This window comes from Pseudopipra pipra, chromosome 1, assembly GCF_036250125.1.
Source record: "Pseudopipra pipra isolate bDixPip1 chromosome 1, bDixPip1.hap1, whole genome shotgun sequence".
Lineage (NCBI taxonomy): Eukaryota > Metazoa > Chordata > Aves > Passeriformes > Pipridae > Pseudopipra > Pseudopipra pipra.
In genome coordinates, this window is record NC_087549.1 from 63,248,320 (window position 1) to 63,273,640 (window position 25,321).

Sequence of the window (25,321 nt, forward strand, 5' to 3'; positions counted from 1 at the left end):
CAAATGAGAGATATAGAAATGAGATTTGTAGAAAGTCAGGCACAGGGCAAAATGCAAGGGGTAGCTCAAAATTCAATGCTGCTAGTGCTGAGAAACTATAAAAATGCTCCCACTAAACAATGGGAGAATTCTAGACATGTTTGTGGGTCACAGAGTAATGAAAGCAATGAGATTAATCAATCAAAAGGTGATTCTTTGGGCTGGCAGAACCATGAATAAGTCAAATATTATCATTAATGGGGTATTAGTGTCACACAGTTATATCCCCACAAATCCCAGAGAAAGTCAAGTGAAAACATGATGACCAGCTATGGAGTAGAATGAAATTTGGCAGCACTACTGTCCAGTGGGTTAGACCATAAAAATCCCAGACAAGGTATTAGAAAAAGTGCCATAAAAACAATCTCAAATCTGAAGAAGAAATTAGTGTATATCCCAGTTATCATCATTCCGCATAGAAAGGATGCTGAACTACAAGTGATTTTACAAAGAAGCAAATCTTAAATCTGTCTATTGTATCAGGACAGGGAAGAGGAGAGAAGGAAGACATGGCAATCAAAACTGCCCATCTATCTCCCCTCCCAAAACCACCTCCAGAAAAATCAGCAGCAAATAGCAATAAACGAGCCTGAGGGGACGTGAAGGGATACCTTCATAGCAGTGAAGGAAGCAGTAGCAATAGCTGCAAGGTGCAGCACTGAAACATTTTGGTGAGCAAGATTCTACCTGGCAAGTCTACCCTAGCTGAAGGGCTGCAAAAGCCACATGAGAAAAGACTTCAACCTTCTTTTATAGAAATGAACAAAATAAGGAAAACAAAAGACCGGCTGAAAAAAACCCTCAACAATACAAGCAGTGAGACAGAATAAAAGTTATACAGAGGAAAACCAAAAATCCAAGCACACAACTGTTATTTATTCTGATAATAAATTAACCTGTATATTTTAAACACTTTATCAACAAAGTGAATTAGCATTAAAACATGAGGCTTTGTATTTGAAAAAAAAATATCAAAGCTTGTATACTGCATTATGGGTTGAGGGTTTTAATGTATTTTATTTTTGTTCAAGAAGCCATTCAGATTCGCAGGAGGAGTTCATGAAGGAGAGGGGATATCTAATTCGTTCAGAATTAAATGTGTTTTCCCAAACACAAATTATAAAACATGGCAACATAACACCCTTGCCTTTTAAGTGTGTGTCTGTTCCCTAGACCACAACTCACATTCATTTTATATTATTGATCCAACACTAAACAAAAGTGATTGAATTATTATGTACAAACAGCTAAGAAAAAAAAAGTGTGTTTTTTTTTTTCTGACATAACATGCAGAATAGTTAGAATAAATAGTTAGAATAGTTAGAATAAATATATGGTTTCAGTCTTCAACCGCTTTGACTTAACCCTAGAGCTGTATAAAAATACCTTTACTCATGCTTTATGTAATGAACTGAACTTTAGACATTAGATCAAAGGCAAAAACTAGACTATATATTGCAGTTTTGCTGTTTTCTCCAGAACAAACAATATGAAAAAGGACAGTTAATAATATTTAAAGAAAAGTGAACACTGGATAGAAGCTAATTTCAAACTGATGGAAAGACAGGTTAAGCCATAGAAATCAATGCCACAAATTTAAACAGAAGGCAAAAAGAAGAGAAAAAAATGTCCTACTAACTCTTGCAGGGCATCTGAAATTTGGGATGTACACTTCTTGCCATAACTCAGCCTGGAAATTTTCCGAAATTTTCAATTTAAACGTTGTGGACCAAATTTCTACCATTAACAACAATGCAATGCTAATGTCTCCTCTGGAGTACAACTGCAATAATGCACTGGGAATCTGGATCAGTGCTTTTAATCACTGCAAAAGAACTTTTCTCACTGAAGTTATTCTTCCACCTTAGGCCAGTCTCTCCTGCTGCACTGCCACATTCATTTCTCTAAGTTTAAAGGTGAACACACAACTACTTCCAAGAATCCCAAGTGTGCTTTATCTTGTGCACGTGTGCATCTGTCCACACACTGAGACACATAGTCTAATTAGGAAGTATGGCATCGATGATCTGTTTCAACTCCCCATGCTTCTGCTCCTCCAGCAGCAACCACAGAGCTTCAGAGGGTCCATCATTAACAGCAGGGTTCCTGCTGACAGCTTGTATCAAGGGGAGGATTTGCAGAACTAAAAGGTCTGTCTCCCTCCAAGTTCACCAGAGCTTCTCTCAAATGAGGGGTAACTTCACATGAAACTCTGCCTGAAGGTCAGACCTACTGTGTTTTCTTCCTGTTTAGGAGCTCCCGGGCATTCCTACGGCGAAGTGAGCAAAACTTCCTTATGTGCTCAGCTAACTCCCAAAAGTAGGACCAGAATGTCATCAGGTTTGCACCTTATTATATAAGACCTCAAGAGTTGTTTTCCCTCACACACTTTGCGTATTAAAAGCACAACACAAATACAGAAAGTCTATAAAATCCCTCCAATCCCAAAAGAAAAAATAGGAAAGCAAAGGGAAAAAAAAGAGGAGGAAAAAAAGAGGAGGATAAAAAGAAGAGATCACAATGGTGATTTGTGGGCCAAGAAGCCAAAGACTCTAGTTTTGTGGTGCATTGGGTCATATTCCGGTGGGAGAAAGGCCTGTTCAAGTGGGACTGCCTGCATCACATAGATAGAAGTTGCTAATCTTCTTAGCCAAAGACTAGTTTAAATGGCCTTTTCATTACTCAAACTAATAATACATGGAAATTGTGCAATGAAGGCAAAAGTAGCACAAACTCACTCTACTGGAACAAGTGAGACAAGGAATGTTAAAAAAAAGGAAAAACTCTGTGATGAATTGCATTACTGCAGTGTTAAAACCCACCACTTATAACCTGCATATAGCTATGAAATCCCGTAAACATTAGAAGAATTTTGCTGAGTAACAGGGACACCTAATAAAGCCTTGTTTCCTACAGATACATGTGTCTTAGGTTTCTACAAACACATACCTCAGCTCCTACTCAATATCTTTCTGGGTTTCACCCTTCCTCTGTGTTCCCTTAAATTTTTTTCTGCTGCTTTTTTAACAATCCTCTCAACGCAGTCAGTTCCCTTTCCATAAACAGCCTCTGGACATGAAGCACCACACTGCATGGTTGGCCCAAAGTTCTCTGTGATCATGCTGCAGCCTTTCCTTCATTCATCTGGATCCTTCTCCAGAGCAGCTCATTTTCACAGAAATGTATAGAAGCTAATAATCTTTGGGAAATCCTTTGTTACAATTTGGTTGCAGTTGGCCAGTGGTCAGAAATTATTAGGAGGAACTGACAGTGCAATCACATCAGCCTTGTTTCAGAAGGAAACCAAAGGCTAGAAACATCACTGATTTTCTCAAACACCAGTAGCCTTTTCACTGATTCAGAGATGGGATCTTGAATACCTATGGGTTTTCTCTGGGACAACAAAAGAAATCTTAGGGTAGGTTCTTTAATATTCAATTACATGAGCTAGAGAACTAAAGGAGTTTTCCCTTTCTAACACCCCTTTTTAATACATGGAACTTGCCCTATGTTAATATGCCCAAAAGTAATACATCATGATTAGGGTACCTATAATTTTGTTAGAAAACTTTCCAACATGAGGTGCTGAATCCAAAATAAGGTTACTCAGTTTTGAATGTCATTACGATCTAATCACTGGATTGCCTGAAGCAGTTACTTGCCTAGAAGCTGGCAGTTATGACTAGATTACATAAAATATGCAGAAACAGAGGATATTCCAAAGAAGCACAAATATTTATACTTTGTTTCTAGCAGAGGCTTATTTCCAGAGTCAAATGAAATTGTAAATGAAGCAGGTTGTATGAGAATGTAAATGGCACAACAAAAGAAAATGACAAATCTCCAAAAATGGAGAAAGAGTTTGGCAGATTAAGAGAGATGACTGTTGTGGTCAAAATCCTCATCCCTATTAAATGTTTCTGTTAATATGACAATGAGGGAAAGTGAGAGATGACAATGAAAACAGAAGAAACAGCAATATAAAAATATATAAATTAGATGCTTTTGCCACTGAAAGAAATTCACATGGAGATGTAAACAGATGTAACCCTGAAATAAAAGAGAAAGACTGAATTGCTAATTATTTCCTCTGTTTTGCACTACTTGGATACTAGAAGGAACGCTTCAGTATAAAAATTCAAAACAAATAACTTGTCTTTTGCAAGATGGAGATACTATTCATTATTCTTCCTTACTTTGTTTAATTGCCTTGAACACACATTGAAAGGCAATGAGGATAAGATTAATCTGGAAGAATCTGACATTGAAATATTCACCCTACAGCACAGCAGTTACCCAGTATTATACCTTTGTGACTTTAGGGCCCACTGTCAAAGGCACAAAATATTAACAACACTTTTAAACTGAAACATGAAGGGTTCAAACTGATTTCACACCACAGACTGGAGATCAAAGACGCACATGCATCTTCCAGCCCATGCTCAGACTGTCACTCAACAAAGTAAGGACTGCTGGCACACAGAGATTACTCATTGAGAAGGTTTTCATTTGAGAGGCTAGGGAATGGGTGTCTGCATATGTCCTACTAAGAATGTGTGTTAAAAAAATATTTTCCAAGTTGTGTCACCTGGCATACCTCAATGAAGGTCCTTCAGGACGACATAAATCTTTGCAGACTAAAACAACTTGCTCTTTTCGCAGATATAAAATGGTCCATTAAAATATAATTAATTTTGTTACAGTAAGAGATAATTAAATCAGCCAGCAGTTGAAGACAGCTAATTGAGAACACAAACTCCCTTTCTGTTGCTGATCATAACTAAACCAGAATTTGTGAAGACGCAGAAAGAAAAGTACTCTGTTTTGATGCAGCATGGAAATAAGGCAAGTCACCTTCAGACTGACACTCTTCTCAACCTCTGGTAGTCTTGCATATTTCACCTTGTTGCAGGCCATCAGTGACCTGATTTAACCAGTTAAGTAAAACAGACTACCATTATCAACAGCATACAGTAAGGAGAGTAGAGTCGGAAGTTGCTTTGCAAAAATCTATTTCCTTTCCCTCCCCCATCACTACAATAGTTGCCTGAGTAGCAAATGCAACACAATCATTTCCAGCACATTTATACTCTTGGGGTTTTGGCAACTTTATACTGTAGAGAATGAAGAAGAGGCAGAACAGAGAAATTTACCCAAACAGAGGCAAAGCAGTCACCCAGAGACTTGAAATACAGGGTTAAAAAGCTTTCAAAAAAGTTTGGGGTTTTTTGCAGTCAGCAGGTCTCATATTTTATTTGCCTGGAGAGGTAATTTTTTCAGTTATTATTCTTTTCTTCTCTATTCTCCCCAGGACTATCAGTATCATCCTGCATTTCCCTTGCATGGAAGGCAGTCATTACTTCGCTCAACCTCATGACACCTGTGTAAATCAAATCAAATGTTCCTGCTAGGGTTAAGAGCTTTGTTTTCGTGACTGCAGGCACAGGGACAAAGTGATGGGGACATTCGAATGCAAATAGCCTACTCAATAATACAATGTCAGGTTCTTTTTCGTCTGTATGTTGTTCTCCCTCTTCTTGACTTGAAATGATTTTATCATAATTTCATATAACTATTTGTGTGAGTTTGCTGTGATTCCTTGAGGTGAAGTTTCAAGTTTTGAGGGTGGGCAATCTTGTATTTTATCAGGCTGAATATTGCTCCACTTCTGAGAACTACAGATTTCTATCTTTTCTTTCTATTGAAGTTATGCTTTTAATCAGAGACACTTATGTCAGTGTATCCTGAGGAGTCAAAAATTTGTACTGTTCTCCCCACTACCTTATACATGCTACATCTGCTGATTTGCAGATACACAAACCCCTGTCACCATGACATAACACTTTCACAAGCAGTATTTAGACTGTTGCTGCTATACCATCCACTAAGCCTTGCCACACTTCCCAGCCATGCTGCTAATTGTGTTTTTTCATCATCCAGCCAATCAATATCTAAAAACCTGACACAAAGTGCAGTTTTGCCATGTGAGGACTTATCTAGTGCCCACAGGATACTAAACCCAAGAAGTAAAGAATCCCTTTGATGGACTGATATCATAAATAATGTTTAAGGCATAGTCACAACCATAATGGCTAAATACAAAGAAATAAATGCTATCTGGCAGCAATGCATCATATCATTCTATATTTTAACATATATATTGACAAGTCCAGACATTTAAAAGCTTTCTAATCACCCTTCCTTCTAGTCTGAGCAACTTCATGAACAAATTGATTTTCAGATTTTATCAGGTAGAACTTGAATGCAAATGAAAAGATTTTCAGCACAATGAAATCCAGCTATTTAAAACATCCTACATCATATGGAAGTTCCATGTGACAACTTAAAAAGAAACAAGAGTTCCAGGCACATACTTCATTATAGGTCATGAACTAGGCCATTTTCAAGAGAAAGTGTTAAAGGATAGTGTCAGGCTTTCTGTTTTTTCTCCATTCTCCCCAGAAACACACTATTATTTTGTTTCCACAGTAGAACTGATGTTTTTCACATCAGAAAAAAAATCCTGAAGCATCAGAAAAAAGATCTGATCTGACAAGCATTGCAAACTCAGTTAACAAGCTACTTTAATTATCCTCCTAAGATTTTCCCATTTGTACTCTGATCATCATCTTCTTCACAAACTTAATTATGCCTCATTTGTTCTTTCTGCTCTACTCTCAGTAAGTATTCCAGGTGGAAAAGAGGAGCCTGTTTGTAACTGTAACCTCAGGTAATTTTTATATATTATTATTTTTTTATTTTGCTATAGAATAATTTGGGGTTTTTTTAATAAAAAAATGTACAAACTTATCTTTGGGCAATATGAATATTGAGTAGAAAGCTACGGTATTTCCACATGAGAAAAGCGAAACTGGATGGCTATGTGAACAGCCATCAGTCCGAAAATTAACACTAGACAGATGATTGAATAAATGAAAATCATGCTGTTATCATCTGCATTTTAAAGATTAGTATTAATAAATTCTGATTCCTCAGCAGAGGGAACCTTTCCACAAACTTGACCTTTGAGAAAGTCAGGAAGAAGAACAGCTGGGAATAAATGTGCTTTGCGAGCTACATACTGAGACATGAACCCAGTTACTACTTAGAATTTATGCACTTCCAACAGTTTTAAAGTCAATAGGAATTATTGCATTATAACTGAGTAGAGGCAGAGTAAATACCCAGAAGTACCATAATTTGAGGCCTGAGGAGCTGTTTCATGTTTTCAAAAGTCCTAGATCCACCCGCCTACCATGATTGAACTTGATTTCATTTAGGTTGCTTTTTGAGATACATTAATTTTATTTAATTAACCTACTGAGACACGTGACTGCTGCCCCATACTCACATTTTGAGTACAATGCCAAGCCTTAAAATCCAGTACTATATAGAAGTAACTATTCTTCTTTACACATAATTTCATTGGCCTTCAGAACTGAGACATACTGATTACACAAAATGAGAAGCTAGAAAAGCATCAAACCTAAGTTTCTATATTTCAAAAAAAAGATCCAGAGATACAAGGTAGTTAACATTTGAATATATTCCATTCCATGCCTTACCTGAACCAAATTCCATCCCTTTAGAGATTCAGCAATGATAGAAGTAACTGTTGCACATACACCACCAAAAACCATCAGATGATTAGGTCCATATTTTATTGCATCATAGAAGGCTTTGAGTCCTTTTGCATTGTCGCACTGGGGAAAAAAAGAAAAAAAAGAGTCAATATTTAATGTCATAAATAAAATAATTAACTAAGAAATAAACTATTGGGGAGTTAGGCAGGAAAAAAGAGTCAGGAATTGCATAGATATAAAAATTGTACAATATATAACATCTGAAAAGCTAAACATGAAGAATTAGAGTATTCACTTCCAGACTCCTAGTGTGATGTAGTGAAAGAACAGCAAACCCCCTCCTTACATTGTATAAAACCAGAACTTCGATACCACTATTTGACAAATAATAAAAAAGGTCCAGCAAAAAAGGTTGACTGAAACCTCATCTACATTGAGAGCTACCATTTCCAAAAGTAAAATTCGTAATGTAATACCAGATTGCTAGCAGGACTTCTATAGTTGGAAGAAAGTTGGACAATACTGCTGATCTCTGTAAAAAAAGTTCTGTCTGTAATGAAAGCTCCTAAGTAACCTCTCCTTAAAGTCCAACCCCAGCATTCTGTGCAAAAATATATAATGAAGAGACTATTACTTAGAAGGATAACACAAAGTCTTCAAAAGGTAACAAAACAGTATTCTTTTAAGAATCTGCTAAGAATTAATTGTTCTGCTCTCATAACTCACACTGCTTTGAGCAGAAGGTGGGGCTAAATGACATTGTGAGGTCCTTCTAACCTGACCTGTTCTAGGCTTCTCTGATAATTAGTTTGATCTTTATTTCAGATGTAAAGAATTTTACTGTAAACTGAGACCAGGATTCAAAATTAAGAAACAAGGGCTGATGCTAGTCAGTATTGCAAGAGATACATCAATCCATGAATGGAGTAGTATCAATCATTCATAATAACCCATGTAGTCACGGCTTTACTCCTGAGCTTACAACAAAGTATTAATAAATTATTTGCCTGAAGTTAAGAATTTGATTCCAAACCATACTGGAAGTCAGAAGTGCCAACAGGCTATAATGGCAGTTGCCACTGCTCCATTAGCAGCCACTTCCTTATCTCTCTTTTTGAAACAAAAATTTTCTGCCCATTTTTGCTTCCTCTACAAAGTCTTATACTCCTTATAAGAAATATCACACACCAGCCTCCCATATTTCATTATCACAATTCAATAAAACAATTCATTAACTATCAGCATCCAAGTAGTAATTGTATTGCATTCTGTGGAGAGAAAAAAGATTTTGACTAAGAAGTTTGGAAGCTTATATTAATCTCCTTACTGAATTAATATGTGAAATGAAAAATTACTCTATTTGCATTCTGTCTGCAAGAATAGAATTATTGCTCCCACTTATTCAAAAGGATAGAGATTTTTAAGGCATAGACCTTTTTAAATTGCATAATATAGCACAACGCCTTCCTTCTTAATGCAGAAAAAAACCCAAACCACTTCAGTATGGTAGATGCTTCCCTATCAGTTTGATGGACTGGTGGCAAGCTCACATTCTGAAGGAATTAAGAATGTGATTATTGGTAGAAGCAGTGTCCTCTATTCTTACTCCTCCACTCCCTAAAGACCAGTTTATTCCAAGTGCAACTAGAAGGCTTAACTAAATCCTGACTTTTATAAGCAGCCAAAGACACTAGAGCTTCAAACATCTGAACTTAAGTGGCATTTAGCCAAGTTTTTGCCCTCGTCCACTGTATCATTTGAAGGTGCAGTAGCAGAGATTGTTGAACTTGTTTTCATAGCAACTTAAAACCAGTTAATACAAATTTTTTTTTGCATTGTCACATTTTAGATGTCTCACTGAGGAGCAGTTCAAGAAGAATACAAGTCATATGTTAAATAAAGATGATGTTCATGTAAAATAACACTCAGAATCTGTAGCCCATGAAAGACTATGTACATGAAAAGTTATGGAGAAATAAAATTCTGCATTCTAAATGATAAAGACCTATGGCATGTTATCTGAAGTCGAATTCACACTGAAATTCACCTTTGCATCACAAAGCACTGATGCATTTTTAACTATTATTTGCCTACAAAATATTTCTCACTGCAGTAAACTTATGCAATTATGGGTCCCAGTAGGTTGACTCACTGGGAGGTCTAGAATTGCTATTATTATAAGGCTTTTTTAATTTGATTTTTACCTGTTCATGAAGACACTTGCATGACAAAAACCCTTTTTTAATCACAGAGTAGTTCTCTTGGGAAAGTATGCCAAAATCTTTATTCGTCTCTCCCAAAGTGAAAGGTTTATGCTGCTGAGATTGATATTACTGATCAATCAAAAGTACATGCAATAACACCTGAGCTTCTCTTCAATGTGATTCAGTTAAAAGCCTACCATGTTCTCACCTTTGTACTTTCCTCCTGAATAGTCTTATCTCTCTGTCTTTTATGCCACCATGAATAACTATACTAGACTCTGTCTACTCCTTGGGCAAAACCATCCCAATAGTCCAAAGTATGTCTCAGAGACAAAGAATAAGAACTTAACACTGTGGCTGGCCACAACTGGACAGATATGAAAGGAAAAATGAGAAAGATGGGAGAAAGCAGACTTTCACATTTGTTTAATGTCACATTTCACAACATACACTGTGTAAAGCATTCTTCCCTGCAAGCAACAGAACAGTCTGTCACAAGCATTAAAAAATAAACATTCAGATAAAAATAATAGCCTTACCAAGCCAGACAGACAAGTAGTAGAAAAGGTTTCTTCCTGCCTCTAGTCTGAGGAATGTATCCTTAGTGAGCTCCTGAAGCCCTCTGAACAAGGTGAGTTTTTAAGAAATCCCAAGCAGCACCATTGCTGCTCATGGTCTCCTATTGCCAAAACCTACATATGTAACCCTAAATGAGGGCAACACTGTTGAAAGATAACAGTCACTGAAATTCCCATCATATAACCACCAAACGAGTTCTTGAGTTGCTGTCGCCAAGTGACTCCAAACAGGTTCAGGAAGAATGCTATGCAGCAATCTAATTACTAAAATCCACACTAAAACGCAGAGGTTAGAAAGTCCTGGCCACATGTGGATGATGAGAAGCTGACTGGCTTTAATTGACTAAAAGCAATGAAGAGGAAAGAATCCCTTGTAAAAAGTCACAAGCTTATATGATGAAAGATATAATCTGAAGGAGTCGACACCCCTTTTGCTACCTAGTTTTGCTCTTTCATCTAAATTGTCATCAACACGTCTATTTCACTGAGCTGAAGTGCAACCAGCTCAATTTTGATCCCTATACAAAACTAGACAGCTATGCAGTGCCACTGAACTTGACTCATTGAAACACTAAAGATAGTTGTAATACCTTTCTTATTGAGGAAATGTAGTTTTACCATAACTAGAATTCCAAATACATGTATTTTGACACATGTCCCAATTTTCTTCAGGGGAAGGAGCTGAGAACTACCTATGCCAAACACATCAATTGCTGTGCTCAGTCTCAGTCAAAAGCCTGAAATAAGAAACTTATAAATAATAAACATATATATTAAAGAAATAATTACGTTAAGTGTATTTCTTAACACATTCACTTGATACAGATAAAATGGAAAATTCACAAGGAAAAATACTAGCAAATCACCAATCAAAGGTGTGTGAAGTGTCCTGCGTCTTGTTGCGTCAAAGTCGGCTTAATATCACAGCTGGTATCTGACAAAGTGTGCATAGTTCTCATTTCCAAGGAAACAGAACCACCTATTTTAATTAAGAAAATAGCCAGATGAACTGCTGCATGGGAGAGGAGTTAAATAAGTTTGGGGATTGAGGTGTTAACCTTCCTGAATCCTCTTCAGAGGAGAGGCTGACAAATAAAACTATAATCCTCCAATGAGAAAAGGATCCAAATGCACAGGGAGGAAGGACAGCCTGAGGCATTACGGGTGCACAAGGACGAGAAACATTTCTGTAGAGAACAGTACAGCAGCTGAATACACAAGAGACCTTCTCCACTGTACCCAAAGGTTCTCTGAAGCTGAGAGAAAGGGTGTCCCATGTGAAGCCACTCATCACTGAAGCCAGGAGAAGCAGCAGGACTGATCGGTGAGGGTTGTTGGCTCCCAGGAAGGCTGTCTGGCAGACACTGAAAGAGACACCAGGGTATGCACTGAAACCCTTATGGACCTAAGCACAAGACAGTGCAAATCCTTGGTGCACAGAAAGGAAATGGGTATGGCTTCTATACATAAAGTTACTCATAATTCAGCTGATCTTGTTAGAGTAGCACAGCAATAAGAACTATAGGGATGAATATAGTGGTCAGATGCATGATTATGTTTAGATTTCTAGCTGTTGGATAGCTATGCCAAGCTGTTTCTCAGTTAGCTATATTCTGGCACAACTTGACTTTTTCTGAGTGGAAGTAAACCTGAGGAACAAGTATCTATTGAGCTACTGACAATTGATATCAGACATCCTTTACGGTGAGTGGGAATAACAAACTGCTGTCGTCTGCATAATAAAATATCCAACTTTATCAAGTGATATGAGATTTTTCAGCAGCACTCTGCTGTGAATGTCATTGGACAGAGAAGGAAGTGCTCATAAATATATAAAGAGACTTCTTTAAACAGAGAGAAGAGATGTACAAAGCTTTATTCCTATCCTCTGCAAAATCTTGCTCAGGAACTCTGTGTTACATCATCAGCTCGAAAGGAGCTAAGAAATGAGGAGCACCAACAAATATTTTAATTTCATTTTCACTGACTTCCTTAAAGTCATCAGTAAATACAGACCATTTGTTGAAAAACACACAGACAACTACTCTGAGCTACAAACAAGTTAGCATCCTCTGCCTGTTTTATGGGCAGGGCATGCTTCCCCTGAGGTTACCTCTGTTTTCAAGTATCTGCAACTGAAGTACTTTCAAAGCCAGCAATCATATTTTTACATTAAAGAGCTGTAACTGGATTTTCTTTCCATGAGTTTGTACAACTGCTCTTGGAACCACCACTTTGACAATCACAAACATAATAATCCATAAAAAGAAAAAGCACTACCTTTCATTTGTTCTAGAATTCTTCACACTTTGCAAAGTAGGTGTGAGGTGTGTTACTATGAATGTTAAAAGTTCATAAATACATGAAAATAAATGGGACTAGTTCGTAGATCAAAAACCAATTCAAAACTTCCTAATAGAGACATGGCAATTTTCTCAGGAAACTCCTGAATCACAGCTTGTTGATGGCTAGGACACTGTTCTAGGGAAGTAGGATTAAAAACTTGACTTTTCCTGCTGATCAGCGGTTTCAGGATGATGCCAAGCACTTGCATCAAGACTAGTCTGAACCACTATAGGCATTCCTATATTCTGCATTTGAAAAACAAAAGCAACGCCCTCCAACAACACCAAACTTCTGTATCTTAAAACTGAAGTTAACTCATCCCAAACAGTGGGCTCTGCTGTATGTGATTTCTCTATCATCTTTTAATTTTAACTGCTAGCAATCAGATTTGGTTTTGCTTTAGAAAGTGTGGACGCAGCAGAGAAGGACTTAATCTATTCAGTGAAATATTTCCCAGTAAATTAACCCTCTCACCTTGACAGCTCTTGACATACTTTGAAATTTTACCTAGCAATTTCTTTATCTGATTCTGCCTGCTGCACACGGAATAGTTCACAGAGTGCTACCACTAAGGTACTGGTGCTTGGCATCCCATTTAACAGATTATATTCTGCCTCAGGTGTCTTAAGTCATTGACCCCACAGCAAGGGTGACCACTCACTCCTCTGACACCTCATTTCCTAAGAGAATGTCTAAACACCTTGTGAAGGCTCAGCCTCTTGTTCAGTGACATTTTCTTTCTTCTTGGTTCACTGTTTGGGAACTGAGTCCACCCAGCAAGATAAACAAAAATTTCCTGTCTCTCCTTATAAGAGAAGTATATTTACTTTTTCCATTCAGATACTTTGTTTTTTTTTCATTATATGATTTATAGTTTCCATCTTGTTACTATTTCTTGGAGAATATAACATTTACACGGAATTATTCCAATTTAAGAACTCCAATATGAAATGGAATTGGAATGTAGCAAATAGATAAATCCTGTGTAATCAAAACTAACTCTGTCTATGGTTCTACCCCGATTAAATATGCAGTAATAACAGAGATCAATTTGTCTTCCTCTTTTCAGAGTAACCTTGGATTCAGCTTGAAAGGTGAAGTCTTTCCTCAAAGAAAGTTGAAGTTTTCCCTGATATATAACTGTTACACGCACAGGAATTCAGAAGATCATCAAGAGGTATTTTGCATATTTGCGATATGAAGATCACTCCCTTTCGATAACACAACCATTGGGTTAATGTGGCAAGGTTTTGGTAGCAGGGGAGCAGCAGAGGTGGCTCCTGTGAGAAGATAGCAGGAATTGCCCCACATTTTTGCCCCCAGAACTGGCAGTCAGTTCTGGTCTGCTCCAAAACAGGTCTGCCACTGCCCAAAGCTGAGCCCATCAGTGGTGCTGATGAAATTCTGTGATAACATATTTAAGAACAGGCAAAAAAAACCACTGCACAGCAGCTGTGAAAGAGGAACAAGAAAAAAATGTGAGAGCAACAGCCCTGCAGGCATCAAGGTCAGTGAAGAAGGAGGTGTAGGAGGTGCTCCAGATGCTGTAGCCCATGGTGAGACAGGCTAGCCCCCGCTGCCCATGGAGGTCCATGATGAAGCAGAGATCCACTGTCTTTTTTCTGGCTAAACCACTAATCAAATGCAGGAGTTGTTCTAGGGCTACACAGTGATGAAATTCATAATTCAGGTAACACTGGCCAGGTTGTCTGTAAGATGGTGAGCAGGAATTCAAAACATTAACATCTCACTGTGAATTGCTAATGGAAAGCTAGCATTTGGGCCTTGGAGAGATCCTACTGTGCAATATGAGCAATTAGTCAGATCCCACTGTATAAGTTATTGAGTTTTGCTGGATTATTCTGCAGCTGGAACTGTCATCTTACCAAAATCAAATTGGTGTTGATTCAAATATTCCTAGGCCAGAGGGGATTTTATAACATCCACACTGTATTTGCTCACCTACAACATTCAGTCTATTTTGTTATAGTCATTCACTTCTGCATCAATCCAATAAAATATTCCATAAGACAGTTTTACAGGTGTTTGCTAATTAGCAGCACTGATTGAAGTAGATGGATGTTCCCATACACAAGGTCATCTTGAATTAGAAATTTTTCCAAGTATCCTTAAAGTTGCATGTAGATGCTCACATTCAGAGTTTTACAGTATAAATACATAAAATAAAAACTAAGTCCTAGAACTGTATTGTTTTCTTCTAACCCCCTGGTGCTCAATACTGTCAGATATTTTGATACATTCAGTATTAACAGGAAGAGGATTGCCTTGCTCACTTCTTCCTCCCAACATAATCAATGCTACTCCATTGCCATTATGTTTTATGGAAATAAGTCGAATTATGGAAAAGCATAAAAGTCCAGAGGAACAGTGTAGAGAAAATAATGTATTCAAATATATTTAGAAAACAAATAACATATTCTGGTTTTGAGAATAAGCTGGCTCAGTCTTCTCCAGTTATTCCAATTTTTACCAAGAAGTTCAACATTACAATGATTTCTTACTAAACAAAGAATTAATTTTAATTATTCAACAATCCAGGAAAATATCTCTGGGCTTTATTTGCATCAAAAGACTTTTTAAATCTCCCCTAGGAAATCAGTTGTGGTTTTGCATTTAAGTAACCTCAAAAGGTGCTAATTGTTTCAGACTCGAGAGCCTCAAGATCATTGTCACTTAAATTTCTTGTTGCCACCTACTTACTATTTTGTTGCCTCTCAGACATGTGCTGAAATAGATTTACAAAGCATTTGTCAGCTGCAACTCAAGTAAAAAATGACCTCATAAGGGACATAACATTGCTGGGCTCAACACAGAATCGCAAATGTCAATTCTTCAATTTTGTACTTGTCTCATCTTTTCTTTCCTTGCCTTTATTCATTACCATTTATTATTACACTAGCGTAAATAGCCCATATTATCATAGTCACACTCTGTTGGACTATTTCACTTAGATTTCCTTTCATTCAATTCTCTGTGCTTTTAAGAATATAGGGAAGAATTCACAGAAGTAAAAAGGTGTGTTATTTAAATATGATATTTGATTTTCTTTTTTCAGATCTAGAGTGTAAGCACTGCAAAAAATATGATTTTTGGCATGAACAATCAAAATAAATCAAAAATTAAAACAGAAGTACATCATTCTATGTTTAGTAAAATAAATTTTCTGGAACTATCTTTAAAAAGTAGAGTTTTAGCAATTTTCTCCTTTTGTTATGTCTACTACTGACTACATACTCAGCTTTAATAAGAGTGGGTTTTTTTCCCCAGGTCATTTTGGGAATAAGAAAAATTGCAGGATGCAGGGAAGGGTACTATCTCCGAACTGTTAGCATGTCTTTTCTGTACCCTGAAAATCATTACATACTAAAAATGTGTAACTCCTTTTAACTGCAGCTGTGCTCTTTGCAGGAAATAAAAGGAAGGAATGAAATAGGAGATTATAGAAGGAGAAAAAAAATCCAAGTTTATAAATAACAATCAAGAAGCTCTTCTAGATGGAAGAAAATAGAAGTGTACTACTACAAAACATTTGAAGTAACAGTGACACACATGATAGTATGCCTGGCATCCCATTCCTGAGTAACAAGCTGCAATTGAAACCGAGGTAGGAGTGCAATGATATTTTGAAAAATAACTTGGCCCTCAGCAATCAGCAAGAATCAGTTGTGGGGGAAGCCTGCTGTATGAATTGTTTCTTTCCCATGACCTACTTGCTCCTGAAACAGGCTTTATTTTTATAAAACAGGTGGAAAAAAAAAAGAAATATTTCTTGATACTTTTCTGGCACGAAATAAAAATATTATTCTAAGGGTGAGGAGATATGGAAAAAGAGCTCTTCAGCATTTTCCTGGTTAAGAGCATCATGTTGAAATAAAGTCTCCCTTGTGTGCCTCTGTCATAAGGCAACAGGGCCTGTCTCTGAGTGCGCACAACCACAGACGTTTCTAAATAAGCATTCACCGGGGATGACATGAGGCACAGATGACTCCAAGGCCCTTCAGAATTGTTCTTATAGCTTCTGAAAGTCACTTACCTGGAAGATGTGAGGCAATCTCTTAAGCTATCACAAGGATGTGTGTAGCATCCTTGAGAATATATTTGAATTTTAATAAAAGGTCCGAAAGCACCTGGAAATTTTGGAAAATAAGATGAAACTCTTTTCCTTTAGAGGTCAATGTTCAACATCAAGAGTGTTAAGTGCTACGTGTAGCTCTCAGCATGACTTTTTCTGAAGCAATATTGTTTGAATTTTTTCATTTTATTTTTTATATTTTTTAAAAATTCTCCAACAAGAATTTCAACACAGATACAGATCAGAATTAAAATACAGCTGACAAAGTAGAAGTTTAGAAAGGGCCTAATGAATTAAGAATAGCAAAAAATATTTTTTTCTACTCAAGGATCAAGAAGATCTGGTGTAACATTCTTTGTTGCACATCTCCAATTTTTTAATTAAAATCTTTTTATATCACAATGTAAAAAAGTTCAACTTTGTCTACAGTAAATAAAACTTTGTTAGGCTAATTTATCTAAGGAAGAATAATGCACAATCTTTTGGATAAGCTACCATTAAAATTAACCCATAAAAGCCAAATTAAATTCATGGTATGCTTTAATTTGACTTAAATTAACATAGCACAAGATTACAATAATTCACCATTTTATGGAATTCTTAGGCTGGAAACGGATAGAGTGTATATTAGCACAGGTAAATATTATATTGATTTTTCCCCATTAATACCTGGCAAAAGAGACAATACGGAGAGAATACAGTTTTATTTCAATGACTACACAGATGGCATGACATTCACTGTGTAAGTAGCTGCAGTGCTTCACAGTTGGCAGGTATGAAAATGCCTCAAAATCATGGGCTTATCTGCACTGAGGAGCTGACTCAAAGTTGAACGTTAGACGCAAAGGAAAGGAAAGGAACAGCCCTGGAAGTACAGAAAGATATTGGACTAATAACATATTTAAAACAGTTTCCAATTTCATGAGCTCTGCAGACAGGCTTATCACAGGTATTTCTTCACAGCTTTTCTTTAATAACTTGCCCAACTTAGTTTGTGTTTTCCCTATTTAAAGGCTCACTGTGATCCAGCTGAGTTTTATATTCTATGAAAATAACTGGTAGAGATTAGGAACCACTTCAAAAACATAAAATGGTGGAACTATCTGACTCGTGGTTCTGTCACATTAATGCATGGATACTAAATTTCAATAGTTTTAAAGCTATACAAGCAAGATATTTCCTCCACACTGCAAATTGCAAGATGATTAACAAACAGCTGTTCCTTTACAAGATCAAGACAGGTTAGCAGACTGACAAATAAATCTTCACCACTTGTATTCAACAGCACAGTATGGGATTTTTACAAGCAGAATGACTAGTGCTCTTTCCCCTTAGAGTACCCACAGAAAATCTCTTGACTAAGTTTGCCAAGAGCAGGGTATTACAAGATTGACCTGTTTATCAAACCTAATTTCCTTTTATGAGAAGGTAACCCACCTAGTTAATCAAGGGAAGCCAGTTGATGTAATCTTTTTGGATTTCAGTAAAGCTTTTGATATTGTCTCTCAAAGGATCCTTCCAGACAAAATGTCCAGCACGCAGCTGGATAAATACATCATGTGGTGGGTGAGCAATTGGCTCACGGGTCGAGCACAGAGGGTAACAGTGAATGGGGTAACATGAGACTGGCAACCTGACACTAGTGGGGTTCCACAGGGTTCCATCTTGGGCCCTGTGCTCTTCAACATCATAAATGACTTGGATGCAGGACTGGAAGGGATACTAAGCAAGTTTGCAAATGACACAAAAGTCAGAGGAGCCATTGACCCCCTCAAAGGCAGGGAGGCCCTGAAGAGAGACCTCAACAAATTAGAGGACTGGGCAATCACCAACCACATGAAGTTCAACAAGGGCAAGTGTAGGATTCTGCACCTGGGACGACGCAACCCTCGATGTACGTACAGACTGGGAAATGAGATACTGGAAAGTAGTGCCATGGAAAGGGACCTGGCGGTCCTTGTTGACAGAAAGTTGAATCTGAGTCAGCAGTGCCCTGGCTGCCAGGAGGGCCAACCCTGTCCCTGGGGGGCATCAGGCAAAGCATCGTCAGCAGGTCAAGGGAGGGGATTGTCCCACTCTACTCTGCACTGGTGAGGCCTCATCTTGAATATTGTGTGCAGTTCTGGGCACTGCAATATAAGAAAGATATTAAGCTCTTATATATCATCCAAAGGAGGGCCACAAAGATGGTGAAGGGCCTTGAAGGAAAGCTGTATGAGGAGTGGCTGAGTTCACTCACTTGGTCTGTTCAGCCTGGAGAAGAGGAGACTGAGGGGAGCCCTCATTGCAGTTACAACTTCCTCATGAGGGGAAGAGGAGGGGTAGACACTAATATCCAGTGACAGAATCCAAGGGAATGGTCTGAAATTGTGTCAGGGGAGGGTTAGGTTAGATAATAGGAAAAGGTTCTTCACCCAGAGGGTGGCTGAGCACTGGAACAGACTCCCCAGGGAAGTGGTCACAGCACCAAACCTGACAGAGTTCAAGAAGCATTTGCAAAATAGTCTTGGAAACATGCTATGACTTGGCAATAGTCTTGTGCAGGGCCAGGAGTTGGACTCAATGATCCTTGTTGGTTCCTTCCAGTTCAGCATATTCTGTGATTTCTCACCTTGATGTACTGACCCTTGAGGGTTCCCTCCTTATACTCCAGAAAAAAAAAGGACATGGAAAAAAATTGAAATAGAGCTGGGCTGTGTGCAGGTGCAATGCCCATGGAGTGCATAGCTCAAACCTGCAGTCAGCCCCAGATCAACCACGCAGATGCTTAAAAGCAAATACATTCAGTGCAAGTCTGGAAGCTGCAAATAAGGTTCATACCAGAAGCTAAGGTCTGCTAGCCTGTCCATCTTAGCCTAATTACGTCATCCTAATTCTCTTCCTTAGTTATCTCATTTCATTTCTTAAATGTGGTATATACTTGTGACACTCACAACAAACTTATTTGTTCTTCAGCTACTTTCCTGCTTGCCACCCAAGATGAATCAAGAGCCACAGAAGACGCTGTTCTCTCTCTGTGCACGCCATACTCCATAATGAATCCCAATATGAACTCCCTCAGACATGTCTCACTGAACGAGTAATTCCTGCTGGCTGTTAACCAAGCTCTACAGAAATTTCATTAACACACCATAAAGAAGCTCCAAACTACCAAATCCTCTGTCATTTGCCTAGTTACCTTCATTGTGGTTGTATTTGACACTTCCCTGATTGCTGCTATTAATTTGGCACATAATGCTCTGCTAGGCATTGCTACCCCCCAAGCAAAGCTCATATGCATGAGTAGAATTCACGGTTTTGTAAACTGAATTTTGACTTGCCTAAACTCTAGTAAAAAGGGCTTGACTAAACTCTACTTAACTCCAAATGACTCATAGTAGGAAATTCTCATATTAGTTTAATAACTGGATAGAGGAACAGATCAGTTTTTCTGTCTACAAAAAAACCCCTGCCTTAAACATCTCCATGACTTTGACAGACTCATTCAGTCCTAAGTTGCCCAGAAATTTAAAAAATAATGCAAATATCAAGCTCCTCAAGACAGCCTGCTTTCTCTTACACCATGTGCTCCAACAGAGCTAAATTGCTTTAAGCTTGCCCAGGGAACAGTGCAGATTCTTGACATTCCGTTGTCAAATATGTACTGACTGTCACCCAAAATCTTAACAGGTTGACATGGTATAAAATGCTAATAGAATGATTCTAATCATTTTGTCAAGCATGGCTGACACTACATTGTCAAGTGAAAAAAAGTACTTTGTAGAGCTCTGGATCAATTTTAATTTTTGCCCTGGCATCAGAAAGGTAAAAGAAGTGGTGTGAATGAGTTAAAATTTTCTTGCTACTTTTTTTAGGCAACAAACTGAAGGGAAATGTACAAGTCCTGACCAGGTGAAATATGAAATTGACAATGACCTTGTCCAAGGAAACCATCCTCAAAATGAACCAGTGCTCTGAATACCTTACAAGATTTCAAATGTTTTCTTGATGCAATACTCAGTGTCTCAAGGGTAGGAAACAGATTTCTGTCATTAAGTCTTCTACTACAAAGTCATGGTGCAGTAAAAGAGATATAAATAGGTTTTCTTTTGGCTACTGGAAGCTGCATAAAAATTGGCAGCTGTGGAAAATGTTGGTGCAGGATAGAGGCACAACATCTATTTTACAACCAGTACTGGAAACACATATTAGCAAGCCTAGGATCTCAAGGCTTTGATAAAATACAAAAACACTCTTGTGCCATAGACCAGATGGTGCAGTAGAGCCAAGAAAAGAATTTTCTACTTAAGCTGTGGTCAGAAACCATCACCTGGCTGCTACCTTTCCACAGCCCAACGAGAAGAGTTTATGCAAGTAGTTCCCACTTCAGGTAAAGCAAGTTGACAAATTACAACCAATATTTACAGTTGTTCGAATATAAATCTCTTGACCTCACATTGAAATGGATAAGAGTTCGCATCACCTTTTCCACTTTGGCAAAGCAGGATGCGTATGTACATGTGTGTGTGTGTCAGCATGTGCATGCAGAAGCAGGCACAGAGGAAGGATAAGGACAACAGTGTTGCTGGTTGCCACAAGTCTTCCTGCAGCTCTGATTTGACTGGGATGATTTGAAGGTGAAGGACAACACAGCAGTCAAACGGAAATGCTCTTTTCAAACACCCAACTTGGCTTTAAGAATATGACAATTTATTAGCAGAGTTCCACATACTAATCATGAAAAACGAATCCAGAAGAAAACAAACAAACAAAACCCACCTATTGTGAAGAAACAAAAAAAAAAACCCAAAACAAATCCACGTCATCAATCGCTCCATCAAACAGAGATGTACAAGTCAACTTGTTGAGCTAAGAAGCATGAAGTGACTAAATGACATATCAGGTGCCAGTTCATGAGACCACAGAGCAGGTTGTTCCTTGGGCACAGTGGAATCTGTATTCCCTAGCAACAGTAAAACCACTGGCAAAAAAAAAAAGGATCATTTCTCCCACCGCCTCCTACTTACACTGCTATATGCAAACTGATGGGAGACTCTGTCAGTGAATACCTGCTTCCAGCATGTTCAAAACGTAGTTTAAGCTACTGTATGAGTTGGAAGATAGAAGACTCACACCCACAGCAAAGAAGAGGAGAGAAAGGCAGGGATATGCACGAATCACAAAACACACAATATTAATATGGATTTGGGTGGCATGCAGTGTGTTAGCATGCTAACGCGCCTGAGTTGGGGGTGGGGGGAAAGTGTTATATGTGTCTCCTCTAACCACAAAAGCTTATTCACTTCTTTAAGCTCAGCTTACTAGAGTATTTCCCCAGATATCAGTTAGATGTGGATATGACAAAACAAGCACACCTCCAGATTTCAGAACTCCTCATTCTTTAAATTCACTATGATAACAAAACTCTATAAAGGAAAGGAAAGCAGAAGATTTGTCCACTGCTTTCTCTCCATTATGGTGTAACCATTTCTGTGAATTTTCTTTATTCATAAACTGTCAACAGTGAGTGTTCAACCATAAACTTTGGAAACAAATATGAACATAATCAATTAATTGAGATCACAATAGAAAACAAATTTAGAAAAATTAAACTACAAGAGTTATTTGCAGTGTTACTCAGAGAAATTATTGGGTACATAGCCTACTGATAATCTACTGATAATCAACTGATAGCCTACTGATAATCAACTTCTGAGTGCTGCATACTTCTGATCTATACCACAGCATACGGAAAACATATTAGCTCGCAGCTAACAAAACACTAGTTCTTCTTTTGACTAGCTCCTGGCAATAGAGGAGAGACTCTTTAGAGTCCTGTTTTGGTGGTTTTTCAATTTGTTTGTGCATTAGCTCTACCAGGTGTATTAGGAGCAACTTATACTGGTCACCCTCATATTTCTCAAAGCAGTTACCATCCAGTGCATGATTTATTATTGCAAATAAATTTGCACACACATCTTGAAATGTCATTTAACAGTCTAGTTTGGCCTTTTCAAAAATATTTAGCAGCTTTAGTTCCTGTACTTTCTCATCTTCAGCAAATATTGGATAAGTTCTTAATTACAAATTCTTAGTGTTCAACAGATAGGGTGTTGAACATATAATCAAAGCATGTAAAACAATATGACTAAGTTATGTAAGATCTGTGTAAATTAAGCTGATATGAAGTACTAGTTCAGCACAAAGACAACTCCTTTAAAAAAAAAATCACATTTTTATCAAGTATCTGCATTAAAAGTGACACACTTTGTTCAAAGAAATGCAAACAGCACTGCTTCTATTCAGGAATAATAAAACAGAAGTGATCTTGGCACAGCTTTAATCTGTTATAAATAATTTAATTGCCTTCCATTTGGAAATAAGCCCCATTTAAAACCTCACAGAATTTCTGTAAGCACCCCTACTAACATAACTCATTCTGGGACTTCAAACTTTAAGAAAATATTTAGGGTTAAGTCTTCAAGAAGGTATTAATGAAAAATGTTTATTTTGTGTAGGATAATTTTTTTTTTTCTTTTTAATATAAGACACAAAACCAGTCATTAAGGACCTGAGTAGAAGACACCTTTTTCCCCCCCTGAAGGTCTAGACAGAGGAATGCTTCTAATTCAACTCAAACAGTTTCAGGACACCTTTAGCAGGAAAATGGAAATATATCTTGTCTAGACAATCATGTGCCTGTCAGTTAAAAAAAACTCTTCTGAATGGCAAGACTGGACTACCTCAAGCTGAGAAGAGATACAAACATGAGACTCTAAATATCAGCTAATGCTGTAAACACAAAGGTCAAAGTCAGCAAACCTCTTGTTACGGTGAGTCCAACTCCCGCCAGCAAGTGCTCGTCTGACCTACCCTTTTAGACTTGAATCTAAAGGCAGTTAACTCCTTGATGCCACCGATCTCTGAATAAATATTTTGGTGATGTACAAACATAAAACATGTCATTAATTTAACTACTTGAGGATTTCCAAGCTAATATTACCCACTTTGCTAGCTTCTTATAGAGTTAATCAATTATTCATGAACTTCTTGGAAAGTACAAAAAGTCAGAAGCTGGATGAGCTAAAGGGAACATCATGGCAACCCCACAAACTGTCGGGCCACATGGAACAGGACAGAGGCCAAAACTTCGCATTGATAGATCCCCAAAGGACACACCTTTCTCCTTCAAAGAAGCTGCTGGATCAGGAAACTGAAGTCCTTTGCTCATAACTCATTTACCTGAGCTCAGCCAAGTAAAATTGTTATGTTTGCATGATGCAGAGCTGCACTGCCCATCACTGGGGCCTTGACAAGCCAAAGGTTAACAGTACCCTCATGAATTTCATCAAGGCAAATACAAACTCTTACACATAGGAGCAAAGACTCCCCATGCAGAAGTTCAGTCTGGGAACTGAGAGGCCAAGCAGCACAGACATGAAAGTAGGAGTCTAGTGAACAGTAAGTTGACCATGGGTCAGCAGTATGGTTATGCAGTAGTGAGTGTAATTGCAGACTGCTCTGCACTAGCAAAAGCATAGCCAGTGCTTTGAGAGGACTGACTACTCCCTTCTAGTCATCATTGTTTGTGTTTCAAGCAGCCTGCTCACTTTTAAGCCTTCAGATATAAAGGACGATAAACAGGAGAGAAACCAAGGAGAGACATCAAAATGGTGATGAGCACACGATGCATGAGAAACAACTGAAGAAGCTGGGCTTCTTCAGCCTTAGGAAGAGAAAGCTACCGAGGTCTCTAATTGCAGCTTTCTAGTCCCTAACAGCAGGAATACAGATGGAGACAGACTCTTCTCACAGACATGCAATGAAAGAACAAGAGGTCACAGTCACCAGTTGCACCAACAGCAATTCTGACTAGACTTAAGAGGTAAAAAGGCAAGCTGAATGATCAAGGACTAGAACAGGTTAACTGGAGAGCCTGGAAAATCTCCATCCTTGGAAATTTTCGACACCCAACAGATAAATGCCCTGAGCAGCCTGAGAGACCTTCAAGATCAGCCCTACTTTGAGCAGGATGTTGACCAGATGATTCCCAAAGGTACTTTTCAAGAAAAATTAATTGTGATATTCCAATAATAAGTAGCCACAAGAGCTGAAGCAAAGAAAGGCAAACTCAGCCTCACAACAACAATAGACCCTCACATGGGTCTATTCACAGCAGTCTCCAATGCAGCATTATTTCTAGCTAACCCAGCAGCAATTCCAGCACTGATTCAACAAGGTCTGCAAAATTTCAAGAAACATCCATGAGTGCTGAAAAAATAGGGTATTAAACCCCATTTTTTGAATGAAGCTGTGCAGATAAAACTGTAAGGTTTCGAGCCTAAGGTCTGTATTTCAACTTTCCATCACAGAAAAGAATTATTTTGTATTGGGAAAGCTGAAAATTATTTTGGCTAACATTTACTTAAGACAGCAGTAGGAACATATATGTTTCAGAAAGAAAGGCATGTTAATTTTAACATAACAACAGCATGATCT

The 25,321-nt window shown here is 37.9% G+C and overlaps 1 protein-coding gene across 2 annotated transcripts in view; it reads right to left on the reverse strand.

The window, feature by feature from the left end:
- GABBR2 (gamma-aminobutyric acid type B receptor subunit 2) overlaps positions 1-25,321 on the reverse strand; it is a 477,952-nt gene that overhangs the window by 364,990 nt on the left and 87,641 nt on the right. For both annotated transcript variants that reach the window (XM_064659239.1, XM_064659230.1), the window contains exon 2: positions 7,605-7,742. In XM_064659239.1, coding sequence (XP_064515309.1) covers positions 7,605-7,742 — 138 coding nt within the window. The remainder of the gene's footprint in view (positions 1-7,604; positions 7,743-25,321) is intronic.